Below are 21,349 nucleotides of genomic sequence, written 5' to 3' on the forward strand. Positions count from 1 at the left end.
TATTTTCAATTTAATTTTCATCCAATAATTAAAACGTTTTTTTTTTAATTTAAATAAATTTTCTCCAATAATTATTTTTAATTTTTCTAAAGGTTGTTGATGTTGTTTGAACTTTAACAACTTAAAAGAAATTAATTAATTATTATAAAAAAATTGTGCTAATTAAATTTTAAATAATTTTATAGTTCTTATTTTGTTTTATTTTTTGTAGATAATAATAGTAATATGTAGTAATAATAATAATAATAATAATAGATCCAATTAAATTTTGTTTACAAACAATGTTAATTATGAATTATAGTTATATTATGTATAGAATTTTTTTTAATTATTATTATTATTTTTTAATTAATAATATTAAGTTGTGTTCTTTATGTTTTATTAACAATTACAAATTGTTATATAGTTTATGTATATATTTAAATTATATTTTACGTTTTACGTATTATGTTTGTTGTTGTTTTTGTTGATTGATTTTAAAAGATAAAAACTAAATAAAATATTTACAAAAAAATATCTATATTAAAGATAGAAAGAAATAGTTATTGTAATAAAAACATTTTAAATATTAATTCTTCAATGTTGCCAATTATTAAGAAACAAAAATGCTTTAATTGCTGTAAAATATCAAAAAATGGCAAAATGTGTGTGTATGTTCTCTTGGGCATGCATAAGCAGGCTTTAAGTGATTTCTGTTATTTTAGAGCAATTATTGCATAGACTTAATCAAAAAAAATATTATTTAATAAGTTTATTATTTGTTTTAAACTTATTATTATTTTATGGTTTCATTTTACCTGTTTAATGACCCTTATTTCTTTTTATTGTTAATTTTAATCAAGTTTTCATTTATTCATTGTTTTGTTTATAAATTTTTACTATTTCTTGTTAATAGACTTAACAACTAATAAGTTTCTTTTTTATTTATTGTATTGGTATTTTTATTTGTTATTTATTATTTATTATTCTTTTTTAAATTATTCTATTTAAATATTATTAGGCGACCAGATATAACCTAAAAGTAGAAGTAAAAAAAATAAAATATTTATTAATATTTTTAAGCAAAACTTAGTTTTTATATTGTAGTAAATAGTTATAAATTAAGTATTAATATAAATTAAAATGATCCTAAAGGTAGGCCACACAATTCATATTGGTGATAGCTAGAAAGTAGGCAAACATATTAAACGTTTAAAATTTTGTTTTGAAAATAAATTTTTCTGGTAAATTCCACTTCTAAACTTAACAAATTGCTCTCAACAGCAACAATTAATTACCCTAAATAAGTCAAGTATGTACATGGAAATAATCTCTAAAGTGTTGTATAAAACAAACTAAAAAAAGTTTAAATCTTTGACAGTATAAGGACAAAACTTTCAGTTCTTTAAAAAAAATCAAGAAAACCAAGGAAACTAAATAAATTGACAAAAAAATTAGAAAGAAAAAGCAAAAAATTTTCTTAAACATCATTTATTTATTTATCAACTCAATTCAAGCAGAATTTATTAATGATGTTCAAACAGGAAGCAACTCACAAGCCAATAACGGTACAAACAAACCAAAAAAAACTTTGTCGTAAAAAATTAAAATTTTATCATGAAATTAATTTGGACGAAAAACTTTTTTTACAGCCACCAAATAAAAGGTGTCAGCCACTTAATACTCACATAAGTTAGAAACTTTTTTTTAACAAAATTCCTTCTTTTTGGAAACATTACAAAACAGTCATTAAACCATGACAACTTGTTCATCAATTTTTTATTGAATTATTTAGCGTAAGGAATAGAGGAGAAAAATGTTTTTTTTTTCTTTTAAAAAGAATTTTAATAATAAAAACTCAAGTAGAACTTAGACACACATTTAACATATTTGAGGTAGCGAAATGGTGATAATTTTATGGCAATTTACGTTTTTTTTCTCAATTGAAATTCTTTTAACAAAAGCTACTTGTATTTCTAGAGGTAAAATGTCGAAAGTATTTGACACTTGAGGGAAGGTATCATGTATTAGAGAAAATTTTTTTTCTTTCTTTATTCATAACAAATTCTGGTTTATAAAATATTCTGCCTTAAATGGAAAAAGAAAAAGGTCCTTGTCAAGAAGTGTTATATGAGATGTAAAAAAATGAATAAATGAATGTAGTTTGAGAGGGTGACAATATTTATTAAACAATTTTTTTTCGACTTTTTACTCCTGAGGGGAATAAACGTTTACCTAAGCAGCTTTGATACTCGAAAGTGTAACAATCAAAAATGGCTTCTAAGAAATAAATTTTTAAGGAAAGGCCTTTTTAATCGATTTTTTTGGACAGATTTGTTATTGGTTTAGATCTATTTTTTAATAATATTAAATGTTAATATCTTTAAAATTATTTTTCCATTTCTTTAACATGCTTCCATCCCTGAATCAACCGTTAACCTTGGTAATAACAACTTTTGCTTATTTCGTTATTTTTCAACTGATTTTTATAATTTTAAATAGGAAACTTCTAGATAGAAAATACAAATATTTATAAGGATAGGTCCTTATTTACATTAGCGCCAATATAACATCTCTTTTAGAAAATCACTTGCTTGTCAATAAATAATTCAAATATTTCAGAATTAAAGCGAAAAACTAACGGAAATGATTATTTTTAAAAATAATCCACTGTTTGTACATTGGTGTAGTGTATCAGGGAGAAACGATGAAACTAAAATAGGATTCAGAATTCAACCAAATTCATCTAATGATGAGAATGATTATAAATAGTGAAAGTGATCGATTGTGATAAACCAAAAACTTTGAGAATTTATATTAGCGATCATATGATCAATTTCTGAACGAAACTATAATCACCCATATCGCCACTAGAAGTGAAAATTTTGTTCCCTTGAAATTTGTATTTCCCTCGAAAGGAAAATTGCTATTGTGAGTGAACTTGTTGTGAACAATTCATTCACAATATTTGATTTCGTATGTAACAGCTGTTCAGGTTAGGTTAGGTAGGCAGGTCGTCCATGCGATGTCATCACTGGGGACACACTTGGGTCCAATATTTTAATCCCTTTGTGATACTTGAAACGAGAGAAGATGGTCCGCGTATTAGTACACTTCGACCTAATCACTCTAGTTTCCTAAACCGAACCAGTTAGTCGCACGAATATAGGAATCTATCTTCCCGATGTTGACCTCCGATAGATTCCTAAGTCATGCAGAAAGTAGCTACCTAGCTAGGGCGGGACAGTAACAGAGAAAGTGAGTTATACTCTCTTCTTCCTCTTCATTATGGCACCTCCTGCAGAAGTCGTTACTGGGTAAGTTCAGTCTTCTTGCATGGAGTCCGAAAGGTCAGTGGCCAGTTACCACTGCCGTTAAGTTCCGTAGATTACCTCTCGGAATGTATAAAAGGGTTTGGGATCTCTGTGGGTTGTAAGATAGCCACATGGTCCTTGCCTTGCTATAGGTGGCTTCATTCGACCATCTGCATTGCTCAAGCTCATAAAGTTTTTCACATATCGAGCGTTTGCAGGTTGAAAGCGGTATACCGACAAAAGGGTAGGTATGCTCTCTTGCAAACGAGGAACCTAACTTGACAAGAGAGTCCGCCCTGGGATTACCAGAAATTTCAACAACAGGGGAATTATTTTCACGACAAAAAAGTTAGTAAACGAAATAAGTGAAAAGAGAGCATATTTCTGGTATGAACAGCATACCAGCACACCTCTGAAAACAACTTTCGAAACATTCACATTAAAATGCTGTTCCAAATACGGTATAGCCTATATCTATCATATATCATATACACTTAACACCAACTCATTTCCAACGCTTAGTCGCACATTCACTCCACTGTGGGGTATCTGTGGTGTCGGAAAATACAACGAATTTACTTTACTATACTATAGTATTATACTCTTTACGTATATCTGTCATTCAACAAAAAATTCTCTTCCCCTAAATTTGGGTTAAATCACAGCCTCCATTTGCAACTTGAAGGGACCACTCCCATAACCGGGATTAGACAGAGCAGGTTTCCGTAGAACGTGATTATGCGGTTCTCTCGTTTGAACCCATGACAAATCATTCGAAGGATACATTGGATCATCGCTAGTTAATAGTCTAGGTAAACTAGAGGTACTCTCTATCTTTTCCCCGTGATTGCGATAACACCAAGATGTGGTCTTTTGAAAGTCTCTAGCGGAAATACATAATAAGGCAATGTTGTGGATGAAATTTTTGTAAATTGATACAAATATTTCTCAGGCCCCATCTGTCAGAGCGCCTTGCCTGCCTTGTTCAACCACAAACTAAATACTTCATTATGTTTGATGTTCAGATTTATGATGTATAAAGTAAGGACAAAACGTTCTTGCTTTTTTTTTTGTTAATTCTACTTTTCGTTTTTTATGTCTTACAATCCTAAATACACTCTTGAGATACAATAACGTGTGCGTGTATGTATCAAAAAGGCGCGTTTTTTTACAAACAGCAAAAAAAACCATGTCAACTTTATCTTTTGTGGTTTCTTTAAGTTTATTCTTATTTTTTTTTGCACTTTTTTTATAATTTATAACAAAGGGGGACTTCTTGCTATACAACAATCTTTAGTGTTTTTTTCTTCCGCGAGAGTGTTTCTGTGGAAATTATTACAACAAGATGTTAAATTAACAAAGCCACCGTCATTACAAATTTGGTTGTTGCTTCTCTTATTAAGTAGAGAAGACTACATGCACACCACCATATTGTTTGGTGTTATTAAAGTTGCAAATAAAAAAAAACGAAATTGTCACAATGTATGTATTATAAAATGAAAAGAATGACAAAAAAACATTTTAACATTATAAGGTCCCTTGCCGAGTGATACACGTTTCATATACCTCCAGGTCTAGAGCTCCACGGCAACATTGTTTCAATAGGAATGTGGGTTTCTTTAGTATACAAAACATAAACAGAGTGTAAAAAGCACTCTAGGAAGTCATTTTAATGTTTGACATTTATAGTCTTCTGTGTCAAGTGTTGTAAGATTTTTTTCCTTGTCGAATTTAGTTTATAATAAGCCAATAAATTCTGTGGCAATTGACTATATTCTTAGCGCTTTATAACAACTAGGTATGTATGTTTGTATATACCCAAGGGTATGAATGTGGAAAAGTACAATTCAATTTAGAAAATTAATTTGATTTTAAATTGTAGAAACCACATAAATGTTAAGAACTAGATTTTCATTGCAATAAATTATGTTTAAATCCCTGTTAATGCTGTATGTTACAGTAAATTTAATATTCACACAATATTATGTGTTCTTTAAGTTTTTCATTTAACCCTTAAATCATTAATCAATGTCATAATTTATTATTTCCGTTGTAATAAAATGCCTTTAATCATAATTGTTTACAAATTGTCAACAGTTTTATAAACGTTTATCCTTAAATAAATTGAACATTAAGGAGGGAAGTAGAAATACAAAAACAAAAAAAAAACAAAAACACCTTCTTAATCTTGATTTACAAAACCATTTTAAATACAACATTAAACAACATCATTTAACGACCGTTATACTCAATGTGTTAAGTTCATACTTGTATTTCTTGACTTGACTTATGATGGGAAAACAATTGCTATTAATTCAAGTACAATGGATGAAGGATAAAATGATAAAATACACTGTAAGAAATTGGTTAGAATTTTTCAAAGGACAATACAAACCTAAGCTACTACTAAGCCTATTGTATTTACCTTTAATGGAAACCTCGTTGCATGATTTTTAAATTTGCATCTATCATCCGATGATGAAAATTATAAGTATCCTTGAAGTGGTTAAACATATACAATTTTCTAATTATTGTTGCTAACAGACAAGATTTTTTCTATAACAGAGAAACCATTCCAATGTTTTACTATCCACACCACATGCTTTTCATTTGGCAACAGAGCTCATCTTACCTTGATAGCCCACAGTACCTGTTATTGGAAAGGTCACTACTTAGTATCTGTTGTTGATTAAAATATATATAAACACTAAAGTCTAGCGCTTGAAATGAATTGGTGTCAAGTGTATATTATCGGGGATGATCGATTATCGAGGGATTTTTGAAAAATGCACATTTACGGGTAAAAAGGGAAAAAACGGCGAAACAGGTTTTCTTAATTATCTGTCACAATGTTAGAGATACAAGAAAAATTTAAATGCACCTATATCTACTCTTAAAATGAGCAGATGGGTGTCTAGTACGAAGGTGATTTTGGTACCTTTTTTGGCCCATTATAACTTTTGAACTAAATAACATAATCAAATTTTTCTAAATATTTTGGATACATCTCGCAAAATTATGAGACACCTGTTTCGTACTTTTTTAAAATTCAGTCCTTTTTGGATGTAAACGGGAGAAAACTGTATTTATGGTACTTTTTTAGCACATTAAGAAAATTTTTTCGATTTGTTGAATTATTCCTATTAAATTACGGACTAACTCTGTAATATTTATTGTAATAAAATGTTTGCTTTTTCACTGAGGAAAAAAGTACTCTTTTTATTAGTAGTTTACACTTAAGTAAAATTTATTCCATTTTTGGTACTTTTTCTTCCTTCAAATGATACTCTTTGTATGTTCTTTAATATGAAGAGACAACTTCTTAGTACTTTTTATCTCATAAATTATACTTTTTTAATTTTCTAAAATATTGAACCTAGGAACATTAATTTTAAAATACATGGTCTTGACTGAATAATATTCTATAAGTGGGGACTATTTGGTACTTTTCTATTCTTCAAACGGCACGTTTTTATAATGGTTAACCGGAACACAAACAGTTATTAAATGAGAATTTATTAAGAGAAAGTTTTTGTACTTTTTCGTTTTTCCGATGGTACTTTTTGATATTTTTACGATATTGAACATAGATATTGAATTGATAGTAATATAGAGCTGTTTATTACAGATAGAACGTCACTATTAAGAGGAACATAAGAGATAACGTCCGTTCTGCTGGGTGGGATGGGTTTCAGAATCTTTATTCGTCTTCCAGAAGATAAGAATAGCTTCTTGATGGCAGATCCTATTTTAATGGAATGCTGGTTTATATATGACACACTTTTCTTCTGTATGTGGATACCAGACTGGTATTACCAGCAAATTTTATATTTGTAGCAAATGAAAGAATTAATAGTCGCCATTAAAACCAGAGAATTGCAAAAGTTAACAGTCTTAAGTTATTTCACCTTTTGATATCTTTATTTATTCTTTTTAATTTTTCTCCCAGTGTATTTTGTCTTTGGGGAACAAGAAATTTCTCAAGGACTGCAGTTTCAGTTATGTCTCTATATAAATCTATCACTACATAAGTTACTGTATTAATGTATGTGTATTTAACTCTAAACGATTATTACGATAGAACATTAAACGAATCTAAGTCATTTTAAGATGTTTATACCAGCTATAGGGTTGAGAATTTTAAATCAAGTTAAACACAAACGAAAGACAACTAAAGCATAGACAATCTAGACAATCTGCTTAAAATCCTTAAGGACTTGTATAATAAATACAATACATATAACTAAATATGTGCATGTGTTCATGTAAGAGTGTGTGAATATAATAGAAACCAGAACTATCAAAAGAAAAAATATGAAAAAAAGGTTTAACACTTGTTGCTTGTCTTGGGGTTGAAGATATATAACTAGGACTAAAATAAAAAATATACTTGGGATTGTAAGTGTGACTGCGTTGAAGTTGAGGTATTAAAATGTCAAAAAGACAAAAATGGTTCAATGAAACAAGCATTCAGTTTTTGCTTTTCTTTTATAAAACAATAAAATATTACAAGTGTTGAGTACAGGAAGCAAACCTTTAATGTAAAATTATACACTTACAACGAACTGACACACTTGTCGAAAATAACAATAAGAATTTCTTTTTTTGCGAATATGTATGTGTTTACAATGTTTGTTCTAAGTTCAACAGCCAAAGGGTGTTTAAATATAAATATAAACCCCTTAAGCTGTTTCCTATTCCCACTCCTACTAGTATAAACAACACAATTGTAGGAATGTTAAGTATTTGGTGCGTGTAAATTACATTGTTACATGTTGTAAGAGAAAATCACAATTGACAAAAAAAAGGTGCTAAATTACATACATTTAATAATAAGTACGTACCTAAGTATGTGTGAATGACTGAGCGATTTTCTATGTTTACATTACATTGATATTTTCTTTTATGTGTATTTAATATTAAGGAAGGATTCCTTTAAATTACACATTTCAAAGGAATTGAAACTGAGAAAAAATTTCAAGAACAATTGTTCAATTCACAATCAATATCGTATCGTTGTAGCTTTGTATATCATAAAAATTTTTCAAATATTTTTTTAAACAAAAACAAATCAATAATAACAAATTACGAGATACTACGATACAACCGTACAACACCGATTGTGAATTGGACAAATATGTTTTCTTAACAATGTGTCAGTAAAATTAAAAAAATACCCGTTTTCTGATTTTAATAAAATTTTAAAGGTCATAATTCATAATTATGACCAGTCATACTATCTGATATCATAGATAGACAGACTTTGCTCTATGAATAATAGAGCGATTCTGTTAATCGATACTGGTGATTTTGTTCAGACTGAAACCTGGACTCTTCGATGTTGTGGGACGGACTTCAGGATTAGAAAAGGATGTATCTCTTTACTTGACCTGCTATTACATACTAAAATATGGCATTTTCACTCCCTCCCATTTTACCCCTCTTGCTTTAAGAGACATGTAACTTCAATCAGTTTTGATGAGAAGGGATTCTTTCTTCCTTAAAGTTTTAATAATAATCTGGTGTCGAACCGTATTTGTATCATCAAACCACTTAAATATGTTCATATTTGTCAAGCTGTCAACCATATAATTTGTACTTGATTAGACAATAAATTGTTATAAATATTCAACTATACTAGAACATGTTATGTACTTACATACATATAAATATATGTACACGCGCATAAATATATAATAAACATACTTATACATATTGACACAATATTACATATAGTCATGAAGTTTTTTGTTTGCAAATTTTCATATTTAAAAATTTATAAAGCTTTTTTGCAGGTAAATGTAATAAACCTTAAGTCAATAAACTTACAAACTTTTAAAGAAATTATAGCCCAAAGCTTAAAAAATATATATTAAATATTTATAAAAAAGACCAAATTAGAAAACATGTATATAGTATAAAAATCGTATTAAAAGCTTATCACAACATAATTATCACAATAAATATCACATACATTTGGTATTTACTACAAATATGAAAATAATTTCGCACAAGAAAAGGGGCTACTAAATGGTCTTTGATATTTCAAAAAAAAAAAAATAACAAATTTGAATATTTATACAATTCTCAATGAAAATGAAAAAAAAAACTAATAGAATTTACCCCCCAAAAGAATAAAATGTAAGTGTTGATGATAAGCAAATGTGACAAAAATATTCATGAGTAATGAGATAAGAGAGTTGAAAAGAAAGTAATTTGCATAAAAAATCGGCCTAAATGTTATGCTTAGATATATACCATAAATAAGCGCCAAAAATTATGCTATAAAATTTTAGTACATTCTCTTGCCACTTACTGCCTTCAAAATCTTTTATACAATTTATATTTTGGCTTTTTTTAGCCATGCGGAGTGTTACAATAATCATAAATTCTTAACTAGTTGTTGGCATTTTTTTTCAGATTTTTTTTAACTTCAATAGAGTCATAAAATTTTAACAGATTTTTTTCATAAATTAGATTTTTATGTTTCGTTATTTTCCTCTATACGTCGCTGTTAGTTTATTCTCTCAAGGCTTTTACGATTTGTCACAATCATTTTTGCTTCTTTATGCACAATTTTATGTCATTCTTATGGTGTTAGTTTTAATATTTATGTAATTGTATGTAATTGAATTTTATGTCCTACATTTAATCTTACACTTTTTTTGGTAATAAATTAGGAAATTATTATTACTAAGGAGTAATAATAACAATCTATTTGATAAAAAAATCATAACTTTTAAGAAAATTTAAAAAAAAACTCTCTTTCTAATACAATAAACAATTTTCTTCCTAAGGATCCATTGCATTTAATTCTGTCTACTTATGACCGATCTTTTCTTAAGTCTGCTAAAGTAAAGGTTTTTGTGACGAGGTCATTCATTTTTTAGTTCTCTTATGAGGATGGTCGGATGGTCGTTTGAAATCGATCGATAATCCCCTTTTAAAAAACAAGGATCTCCCTTGAGATCCTCTAATACTATCGGAGGAGGTATAATCTCTTAGAAATTGATAATGACACCTATCTCGATCGTTGATATCCTCGAGAATCTTTTTAGAGTCTTGGAATCCCAGAACAATTCATCTATTAAAACAGGATCATTGATCAAAAGAGTTTTTACAAAGTTTTACATCAATTTCATCGCTCAAAATAGTTGTTATTAATTTCAATATCAAAATCCGAATAAACTAAATCTGAACCTAGTCAATGGGAAACAATTTTTTAACCCTTAGCTAAAGATTTTTAAAAAAGGACTTGGAAAAAAAACAAAAATTTTGTATCTTGTCAAACAAAATAAAAATCTCAAATTGGAATATAAGAACATGCTTTCTGAATAGAAACAGTGTATATTTATTATGTTAAAAAGTCCAAGTAAGGATTTTAAAGACTAGGGAGCCCTGTAGTTCAAGTGCAAAAATAAACTAAACTCTTTAGGAATCAGAATATCGCATCAGGCTTTCTAAGGATACATTCTAAAAGAAAACTTTTTGATATTGTTAATCCTAGACTTAAAAACTCTAAACATAACATGATAAACAACTTCCGAAGAAAGAAAGTGTATTTTATATTTTTTTGAAATCAAGAATCGTTTACCCATTTAAAACTGGTTTCCAAATCTCAGACTAAAACGAGTCTGTCCGTATGTATGTTGAAATCAATTTTCTAAAGTCCCAGATCAGAGATACAAGCCGATGAAAAACGATCAGCGGCGGCGGCTTATTATAGAAAATATTGCGGCGGCTAAATTGACGGCTAAATTTAACTTTTCTTTAGAAAATTACCTATAACCGTCTCTATATATGTTTTTTCTGCTAAAAATGGTCATCATTATAATAGTTTCCACCATTTTAATATTTGCACAATATTGTTTGGCAACTCATTTCAATTTGCCATAAGAATTTAAATTAGTGGCAACTACGTTCAAATTGGATTATTTTTTCAAAAATATATGTGCTATTTCAATCTTTATCAGCGGCTACGTTTAAGCCGACTTAGCTTTTTTTAACGACGGCCTGCTGCCGATTTGAGCCATCTCGGCCCCCCCCAGATACCGCTTTTTAAAATCATAAAAATCAGTGCATATATAATATATAACGTAGATGCAAAAAACCTAGACAACCTTTTGAAAAATGTGTCATAATATTTAAAATTTTGTACAGCCACAGGACAACACGTAACATCTGAAGTCAGAGATGGAAATTTGTGCAAGGGTGCTTAGGCAGGCAAGTATGTTAACTTATTAGTCTGCGGATTCGTAGGATCAATTTCCACCAGAGGTTCTAGTCTGCATGACTTCAATGGATGTATGATCATCATCAATGCTAAATTTGGTTAGAATATAATTTATTATAAATCGATTTGAATGAAATTTGCACAAAGGTTAGTGCTATTAGATAATAGGACAGACACAAATTTTTAACTCTGTCATGACTTAGAGGGGGTCAAAGTTGGACGTTTAGAACATACAGAGTTTTACTCAAATGAGTGTAGATTCGAACCCACAACACCCAAACTAACAGGCTTGACCTAAATATGATATTTTAAATATTTATATTAGAAGTTAAAAGAAATAATAAACAGTTGAAAAAGAACTTTTCATTTCAAGATATAAGATCGCATATTAAAGTTTATGGGAGATTTTTAAACTGTTTTCGATAAAGGTAAAATATTTAGAAGCATATTTAAACATACTTTAAATGTTCAACTTACATCAATAGCCAATTATGTATGCCAAGAAGCTTTTACTTTAAATAATATTAAATTACTCAACTAAAAATGTCCAAAATTTTCCAAAGAAACAAGTTATAAGTGGTACAACATAACGACACAAAATTATCATGGAAATTAAGTGAGAACATTCGTTCTTAAGTACAAATTTTGTATATTACCAGCTACTTGTAGCTGAACAAATTTTTATATTCTATGCATAAGAAAATTTTATGAAAAATTAATTATGTCCCCGGGGTCTAAACGAGCAAAAGCAGCATAAATAAATAAACAATTTCAAAATTATGCTTGTATTTAAAGGGACTTAAAAGCGACGAGTGCAGGTGGTGTATAAAATAAATACCTGTCCTTTTTAATTTACCATCTAATATTTTTACAATTTGCTTTCAAATCAAGCGTAAAAAACTAAGTAATTTACTGCAAATAGTCTGGCAAATGGTTGGGTGTAAGTAGCAGAGTCGAGTATAATATCCTGAGGTACAATTAATTTGTGTGTATTAAATTTCTAATGAAAAAAAATGTTGTATACTCTAGCTGAGTATGAAGAGTTAAATTGTTTATGATGGTTTGAAATAGCTTTTCCACTTTGACCGTTTTACCAAATGTCCATCACTATTAGATACTGTTACTGGTATTCTATACATACTTTTAGTGTAAATTATTTAAATTCTTGGTAAAGTACAAAAAAAAAGAATTTTATTTGGTTGCCAAAAGCAAAAAAAAAAAAAAGGATCTTTCCTTTCTTTTTTGTTAAAAAGTTGGAAAAAAGAAACTGATGATAAAGAATCTTTTTAAGTCAGTTTTACAGATAAATTAATTTACGACAAACAATTTTAACGGCCAGTGAATTTTGTTGCCAACATTACCACCGTTGGTGGTTATGACGCCATGCCACGCCACCTTCATTTAGAACCAGGCCACTTTGTTAAAGTAATTCATTTGTCGTTTTTTTTAACTCTCTTGGCAACTTTTGTAAGCTGTCAGTACGCATTTTCTTCAACTTTTTTTTTGCCGTTGACTTCCATTCATTTGTAGAGATTTTTTTTATGTTCTTTGTGGAAAAAGTTTTTTATGTCATAGAAAAAAAGTTTTCTTTTTTCTTTGTTTTGCTTTAAATGTTGTCCAACAAATTGAATTTTCCGTTAAGTCCCTGTAATCCAACAATTAGTGGGAGTTGAGAAAAAAATTTTCTCTTTCTCTTCTTGTACAATTTTTGGACAAATGGCATCGTAAAGTTTAAGTAAAATGTTTGAATAGGAAAAAAAATTAAAAAAGTTTGACACAAATCATGCATCTCATAAAAATCAAATTTTATAAAAAGTTTCAAATTCAAATTCTATTTGAATGAATTAATTTCATTTGTTCTTGTCTCTAATAGAATGAATTACTTATGTTGCAATATGATTTGATTTGGAATGAGATAAAAGTTACTACTTTGTTAGAAAGTAAGTGACAGTTAAATTGGAATTATGTTAATTTTTATTTTATTTCCTTCATAGAATTCAAGGTGAATATTAAAATAGGTTTTTAAAAGAATTTAAGTAGTTGATAGATTTAAGAGATAGCTCAGGACCACAAAATTTTCAAAAAAAAAAAACTTTAAATATAATTTGACTTGATTTTAAAAATGTGTAACATACATAATAATTTTTTAGAAATATGGTTTTGAATATTGATTTGATACTTTAATTGTGGAAATTTTATAAAATAAATATTGACATTTAAGGGTTAATTCAACAATCGGTGTTGTACAGTTGTATTTAACAATCGGTGTTGTACAGTTGTATCGTAGTATGTCGTAATTTTTTTATTATTGATTTGTTTTTGTTTAAAAAATTTTATTTGAAACATACAACGATACGACATCGTTTGTGAATTGGACAATAGTTCTTATTATACATATTTTTCTCAAGTTTTATATTAATCAGTTGAAAACCAAATAATATTTAATTACAGTTTCCTGTAAATTCCTCAATATCTTCAGATATTAATATGTTTTCAATTATTTAAATTTTTTTATTCTGGAAACGCTTTAAACAATTAAACAACCATGACATGTAAGAAGCCCTAAACCAGTGCACAGTGGCGCAAAAGAAACATAAATCTTGAATTTCTAAATAGCTGGTTCAATCGTAGAAATGCAAAATTTAATCCCATTCAATTTTCTTTCTATCCCACTATGTAGTGATTATGTTAAAAATGTTGACTAGTTTTGAAACAATAAATCATTTAATTTTTTATCTTAATACAAAAATATTTTACAAATTTTTCCCCAAAAATGTGTTTTTAAAAGAGTGTTTGTTATATGGAGGCAGGGAGATAATCGTTTTACATTTTGGTAGATAGATTTACGTCCCAATTAAAGTTAATTATCATTAAAGCTTAACTAAAAGCTTAGTGTTTATAAATGAATTTTGACCAGTCAAGTCATTTTGAAAGGAATTTTTTATGGGGGATAGGGTCAAATAAACTAAGTTTTGTCGATTTTTTAATAAATTTATTTACATTTAAAATATTTATGAGCTGAAAAGTCCCATCCAGGTTGCACGGTTGTAATCGAAATAATAAACCATTTTCAAAAGGCTTCGTTTTTGGCGACCTGTAGCATATGCACATGTTTACATGGATAAACCGATAGACGGACGTCTCAAAAAGTGATTCTGTGCCGTCAGTCTGTCTGTGTAGATACAAGAACATTTAACATATGCAAAAGTTCAAAAGTCCCATTCGGGTTGCACGCTTGTAGGCGAAATAATAAACCATTTTCAATAGGCTTCGTCCTTGGCATCCTGTAGCATACTCACAAGGTTTACACGTATAAACAGATAGACTGACGGCTCATAAAGTGATTCTGAGCCGATTGGTATACTTTAATATTTCTGTTACAAACATCAGCACAAAGGCATAATACCAAACTTCCAATATAGCGTTGTAATAAATTAAAGAATAAGGATTAATAAAACAAAGAATATTTAAGACACAAGTATATAGTCTCGAAGACTGAATGATCCATATGTTGATACAACTTTTCTATTTCCATTTTTGAAATCAGCTTTAATGGAAGTGATGTTTAATGGCTTTCAAATAATGCGATAATTGTTCTATTATATAATACCCAAAAAAAACGAAGTACTTCCAAAAGAATGAAATTTATCAATATAGCGGTGAAGGCTGTAAAAAATTGAAAAAGTTTAAGACACAAGTAGACAGTCTCAAATACTGAAGGATCAAAAGGTGGAACATTGGTGTTTGATACAACTTTTATATTTCCATTTTTGAAGTGATGTTTAATGGCTTTCAAAGAAGTGATAATAGAAGTTGTCATAGTATTTTATATCAAGAATTTTTATAATGAAAATTAGCTCACATGGTCAAATATTTGCCAATTTAAGTTCAAGTATTTATTAAAAATTCATAAATATTTCAAACATAAGCATTATAATTAATTTAAATATCCTAAAATAAAACAGAAAAAAACTAATATATTTTACAAGGACATAAACTTCTCTACTTGAAAAGAACACCCTAACAACCTATTACGGTAATTGTACACGTGTAATTGCCCGCAAGATTTTCTTTGTATATATTTAGGACAATTACAAGATTTTTTTTCTATTAGCATTATTATTATTTTTTATTACACATAATTGATGTACTCATACTCTAACAGAAGCATTAAGTGATTTTTTACTTTTATTTGTCCTTTTTTTAAACAGCCACATTGAGAGATGTTCCTTGTTTTTTTCTTTAACATCTCTATTTCAATTGAATTCGTACTAAAAAAAACATTGCTGGATATTATTTTAAATATAAAGATTTCTTCACATTTTTTTTCAACATCTTCCTACAATAATAATTTGTCTATCAAGTGGAAAGAAGAAAAAAAAAACACGTTGAAATTAGAACAAATCGTATTGAGTACATGGTGTCTACAAGAGGGTGGGAGGATGTAGAGCTGCTTGTCGTTATGATTTCTATAAAGGACTTAAATATTAAAAACTGTTGGTGGTATTTGTTTCAGAAACATTATTTTTTTTTCGTCTTTCGTAAGTACTAGTATTTCCTCTCTAATGCTTTTGTTTGCAAACATGAGGTTTTCTATATTTTTTTCTTTTCCTTATTGTGAGTTGTGTATAAAGAACTACGCGTTCGCTTAATAAGAAGTCATTCAGTCAGTGATTTTTTTCTTTCTCTAAATATTAGAGGATATTTAATGTAATGAATTAGAAAGCAAGCGGAAATAAACATTAGCGTAGGAAATAGGGGCGTAGGATGATTGTTGTAATTGGAGGGGTATATATTTTATATAAACTTCAACTTATTTTGAATAATGGATTATATAGCTGAAGGTACACATTTTTTCTAGAGAGAAGCTCTCTATCGGACATTGATCTCCTTAGGAAGGAGTAAGTCTGAGGCCGTGTAATGAATTAATTACACCAATTTAGACAGACAAAATCTCACGAATAGGGAGCGTGTGATAAGGATAGTGAAATATATTATTCTTCTTTTTACTTAGGATCGATACTATACCGGATACTGCAATACATAAGATTATTGATAGAAACATTTTAATAACATTTCTCTAGGAAACTGAAGTTCTAAATTATCGGAAGACAATTCTTTCTTAAATGTCATTCATCACTCAGCCGAAAGTTTTCATATAACTTAAAACTCCCTTCTATCTGTTGAATACAAAAATGTGTTTAGAATAGATTTTAATAGATCTGAAATTTAGGATGAAGTGTTTGCAAATATCACCAAAAGCTAATGCCATAAGAATGATCTTTAGATATGATCCAAGATTGATCGCGATTGATTAATGTTGAAAACGGACTGTTACGCTTTTTGTTGATTGTAGAGAATTTCGCCAAAAGCCTTATCATAATATGTTATCCAGGTTAAAAACTTGGCGTTATTATCTTATGATAATTATGGGATCATTTTTATACCCTACATCACTATAGTTGGGAGAGTATCATGAGTTTGTGCTTATGTTTGCAACACCCAAAAATATTAATCATATACCCACCTTAAAGTATACCAATCGGTCATCTTTTTTGTCAACAAAATGTAAAAATATTCCGGAATTAAGGAAAAAACTAATTAGATGCTTTAATGTTTACAAAAATAGCCTACATTTTAAACATACTAACTGGTGTAGGGTGTCGGCTATTCATACTTGGCTATTAATACTTGTTTGAACATTTGTGAGGGCTAATTGTTTCCAAATTTTTTTGTTCAGTATAAAATACTTTAAAAATTCTTCAACAAAAATTTTCTACATACTTTTGTATGTATTGAAAAATTTGTATTTCAAAAATTTTCATTTTGGGGAAAATTTTTCTAACAAACGGAAAAATATAGAAAAACCATTTCCGTTATTATAACAAACATTTTGGTTGGACAACAATTTCAATTTTATTTGGGGAATAAACGAACCATTTGGAATATTGAGATTTTGTCAACGGAACATCAAGATCTCGACAATTGTTTTAATCGATATATACTTTTGCAAAATCTGTTAGTATATATCTCAAATTTAGTTGAAGAAATTCTTAAATTTCAAGCAACCTTCATACGTAATTTTGAAACCAGCATCGCCAATCCTCAGCATCTTTCCGAAATTCAGCTATAATCAAACTTGAACAAAACTACAAATAATTATCTAACCTGAACTCTACTTAAACTTAAAAATCTAATCTAATTTAACTACCAAAACCTACTTAAACTTACTTTAACGATAAATTTAAACTAATTTTATCTTCGAAAAAGCCTCTAAAACTAATTTGGTTTAATTTAAACGATAAACTAAAACTAATTTTATCTTAAAGTAACTTAAAAAACTATCTTAAAATTTATCTAATTTAACTTAAAATCTAATTAAATTATCTTAAACCCAATTTTATCTTAAATTACTTAAACTTTTCTAACTTAATTACATCTAATTTAACGTAAAACTTAAATTCTCTTAAATTTTATCTAATTTTTGATAATAATCTAACTTAATCTTAACTTAATTTAAATTTTTAACTTAATTTCAATTTAATTATCTTAATTTTATATAAAATTAAACTTAATTCTAACTTAAATTAACTTTAAAATTGTAATAACACTTATACACTAACACTTTATACACCCTACACACATAAACACTAACATACATACATAAATACACTCAAATAAAAAAAAAAAATGAGAATTTAAAATTCTAAATTAAATAATAAACAACCCAAATTCAGCATCACATCAGGCCTGTTGTCATCGTTGGATTATGTTTGGTAAGTTTTAAATTGTGTTTACTGTTCATTTAAATTCTCTATGTATTTAAGTGTTTTAAATTGAATATTTTTTTTGTTAATGTTAAAACAATTATGTTATTAACATAATATCTTAAAGTATTATGTTAACAACATTTGAAAGTAAACTTCAAATTTTTCATTGTTGAATATTTCAATTTAGAATACTTAAAAATAAAACAAACAAATTACACTACACAACAAAACAAATAATAAACTTTTATTATATTGTTTATTATAATTTTCTTAAATAAACATGTTGATTTTGAAATTTAATAATAAATATTAAGTTAAATTAAATTATGACAATTTAAATAACTTCATTTATTCCACGAAAGGTTAAAGAAATATGTAGTTAGGGAATCATTATAGGGCTATCTTGTGGATTATTTTTTTTTATATAAGATAGTAAGGTTGGGAGGGTCAAGACAGAGAAGAAATACCACCATCTTCTCTTGACATTAAGTTCAAACTTCTTTAATTTAAATTTTTTTGTTTTAGTTTAGTTAATATTTTGAAGCTACCTTTTTAAATTAATGTGCGGTTCTTAGCCTATCCTGATGGAGACAAGAACACCACCCCAAACCCTGAGCACGGTCGGAATAATAGGTAGCGCAGGTCTCCTAAAGGATAGGGCACAACGCCTGAACCGTTACACATTGCGGATGAATGTTTGTTGGTATGTACAATGAAATGTCAGACTTCGACCAAAGTACAAAATTATTGTATTATTCCTGTGAAAATTAACGACACTATGGGTCTAGAAGAAGTAAAACCCAGTCATTAAATTTTGATTAGAGAGAACATATAATAATTATGTTATCATTTCTTTAAACAATTTGTTAGATTATTTTGTTGTAGTATGAAATTTATAGTTTCAGACTTATTTCTTCCGTGTCGAACGGTATAATAGTTCACTGGAGATGTCTAAATTTTGCTACCAAATATAATTCTAGGTTTCATTCGAAAATTTATATTTTTGTTAATGTCAGATTTAGTACATGAGCCTTTTTCTAATTTAACATCAGATTTCTAAATTAAATATAGAAAAAACATGGAATAAATGAACTTCTGAAGTGCGACTCGAACAAGTTGTTAACAGTAATTACAACATAGAAATGACTCAGTTACAGCCCTAAGAGTTTTAAATTTTCAGTAAAAGTATACAAAAAAAAATTTAGACAAAATATTCATCTCAACAAAGTTCCCATCTTATTCTACGAGCCTGATCCTATCAAACAACTTAAAGATATAATTTAATAAATTAAGTGGGTGGTGGTAGTTGTTGGTATGAGCAAGTTTATTCGGGGGAAAAAATGTACATATAAATAAAATCAAATTCAAGTTGTTTAACATGTCTACGCAACATAAAAATTACAAATTTCTTAAGAATAGATTTAATTTATTCATCTTATATAAACATCTACTGCCACCAAAAAAAAAAAAAAAATATGAAAACCTAACGAAAAAAAATCATTCATATTCATAATTCATTTGTTGGAAAATTATATTATTAACATAATTTATGCATAAATGTCAGTTTAAATTAAACGAAACTAAAGTAGAATCCTAAAATGGTTTTTTTAAAAAAAATGTTAAATACTTACTTTGTTTTGTTTATAAATTTTTTAACGTTGCAAAAATTTTAAAGTTGTTGAGTTTACGTTTGTTGTTTGTGGATTTATTATTTACACTATTGTCCTTATTAATAACGGTTATTAATTTGTTTGAAATTATTAAGAACTAAGTTGATGATTGTTGGTTGGTTGGTTGCAGCAGTAGTTTTCGGTTTTATTCCTAATACAATTCGCTTAAAGTTTTTTTGGGGGGTTTTGGCAAAACATAATTTCATTTTTTTATAATACAATCCTTTTAGAAAATATATCCAATAATATAAAATTTAATTTAATTATATTTTATATTATTTGATTTATTGTCCATAATTATAGGTCTGATATCCTTATTGCAGGATTAAAACTTTTTATGGTATTTTTAGTTCTTAAAGATTTCTCTGTAACTGTATCTGTATGTTTGTTTGCCATTTTTATTATGTGTTTCTATTGTAAGGAATAATAGTCGACCCGATGATATCAATGGACCCATGAGGGCGGTGTCACCACATTCTGTTGGGAATATTGTACTCTGGCGTTGAGGTTTGATGTCGGTGCTTGTGTCGACAATTCTAAGCCAGTTGTCATTGTTGTTGTATTGTTATTGTTGTTAAGCATTGATGGCAATTGTTGATGATGTTGTTGTTGTTGTTGCTGCTGCTGTTGTAATTGTGCCTGCAATTGATTAAGTTGTTGTTGTTGTGTATTTAAGGCTGATGCAGCCGTATTTGTTGTACTACCAGCAACCATTAGTCCTGTATTACAAACACTATTATTCACTGTACTACTGTTCACAGCTGTCAAAGGTATATTGATGTCTAGCAGACCATCAATACTAATTTCTTGTTGCATTAACTAGAGAAAAGAAATAGAGAGGGAAACATATGTTTAAAACTTTTTTTAAAAGGATATATTTTTTAATTTGATCTGGGAACTAATTAAAACAATCAATATTTTTTAAGGAGTAGTATTATACATTTTATTCGATTTTGAATGTCGAAATCGCAAAAATCTTTCAAAAACTAAGGAACATAACAAAAACTTTGCCCATCTTCTTACCTCTTCAATATTGCACTCTAAACCACCTTGAAAACTTTCAATATTAAATTCGTCAATTGGTGCCTGCTCATTGTTCAATGCACCCAAATATTGTCCTATTAAAGTTGATGCGCAATTATTATCTGAAAAATAAATAAATAAACAATAATTAATATGCAACTTTTCAAGGGATTTACTAAATATGTATACGACAAGATTATGTATGGCAAGACGAGTGTTGATAATAAACCAGCCGAAAGATAAAGATAATGACAACGATATTAAAAATTCAAACGAAATAACAACAGGTTAAAATCAAAACACACCATATCCTTATAGACAATAAAGGATTCGGCAGGATAATAGGAGAAAAAAAGGATG

At 28.2% G+C, this 21,349-nt stretch overlaps 1 protein-coding gene across 5 annotated transcripts in view; it reads right to left on the reverse strand.

The window, feature by feature from the left end:
• Positions 1-533: 533 nt before the first annotated feature.
• LOC111690641 (forkhead box protein O) overlaps positions 534-21,349 on the reverse strand; it is an 88,896-nt gene continuing 68,080 nt past the window's right edge. For all 5 annotated transcript variants that reach the window (XM_046948886.1, XM_046948888.1, XM_046948885.1 and 2 more), the window contains 3 exons: positions 20,990-21,111; positions 19,928-20,785; positions 534-1,015 (listed from right to left, as the gene is read on the reverse strand). In XM_046948886.1, coding sequence (XP_046804842.1) covers positions 20,411-20,785; positions 20,990-21,111 — 497 coding nt within the window. In that variant the 3' untranslated portion in view covers positions 534-1,015; positions 19,928-20,410. The remainder of the gene's footprint in view (positions 1,016-19,927; positions 20,786-20,989; positions 21,112-21,349) is intronic.

Source organism: Lucilia cuprina, chromosome 4 (genome assembly GCF_022045245.1).
Source record: "Lucilia cuprina isolate Lc7/37 chromosome 4, ASM2204524v1, whole genome shotgun sequence".
NCBI lineage: Eukaryota > Metazoa > Arthropoda > Insecta > Diptera > Calliphoridae > Lucilia > Lucilia cuprina.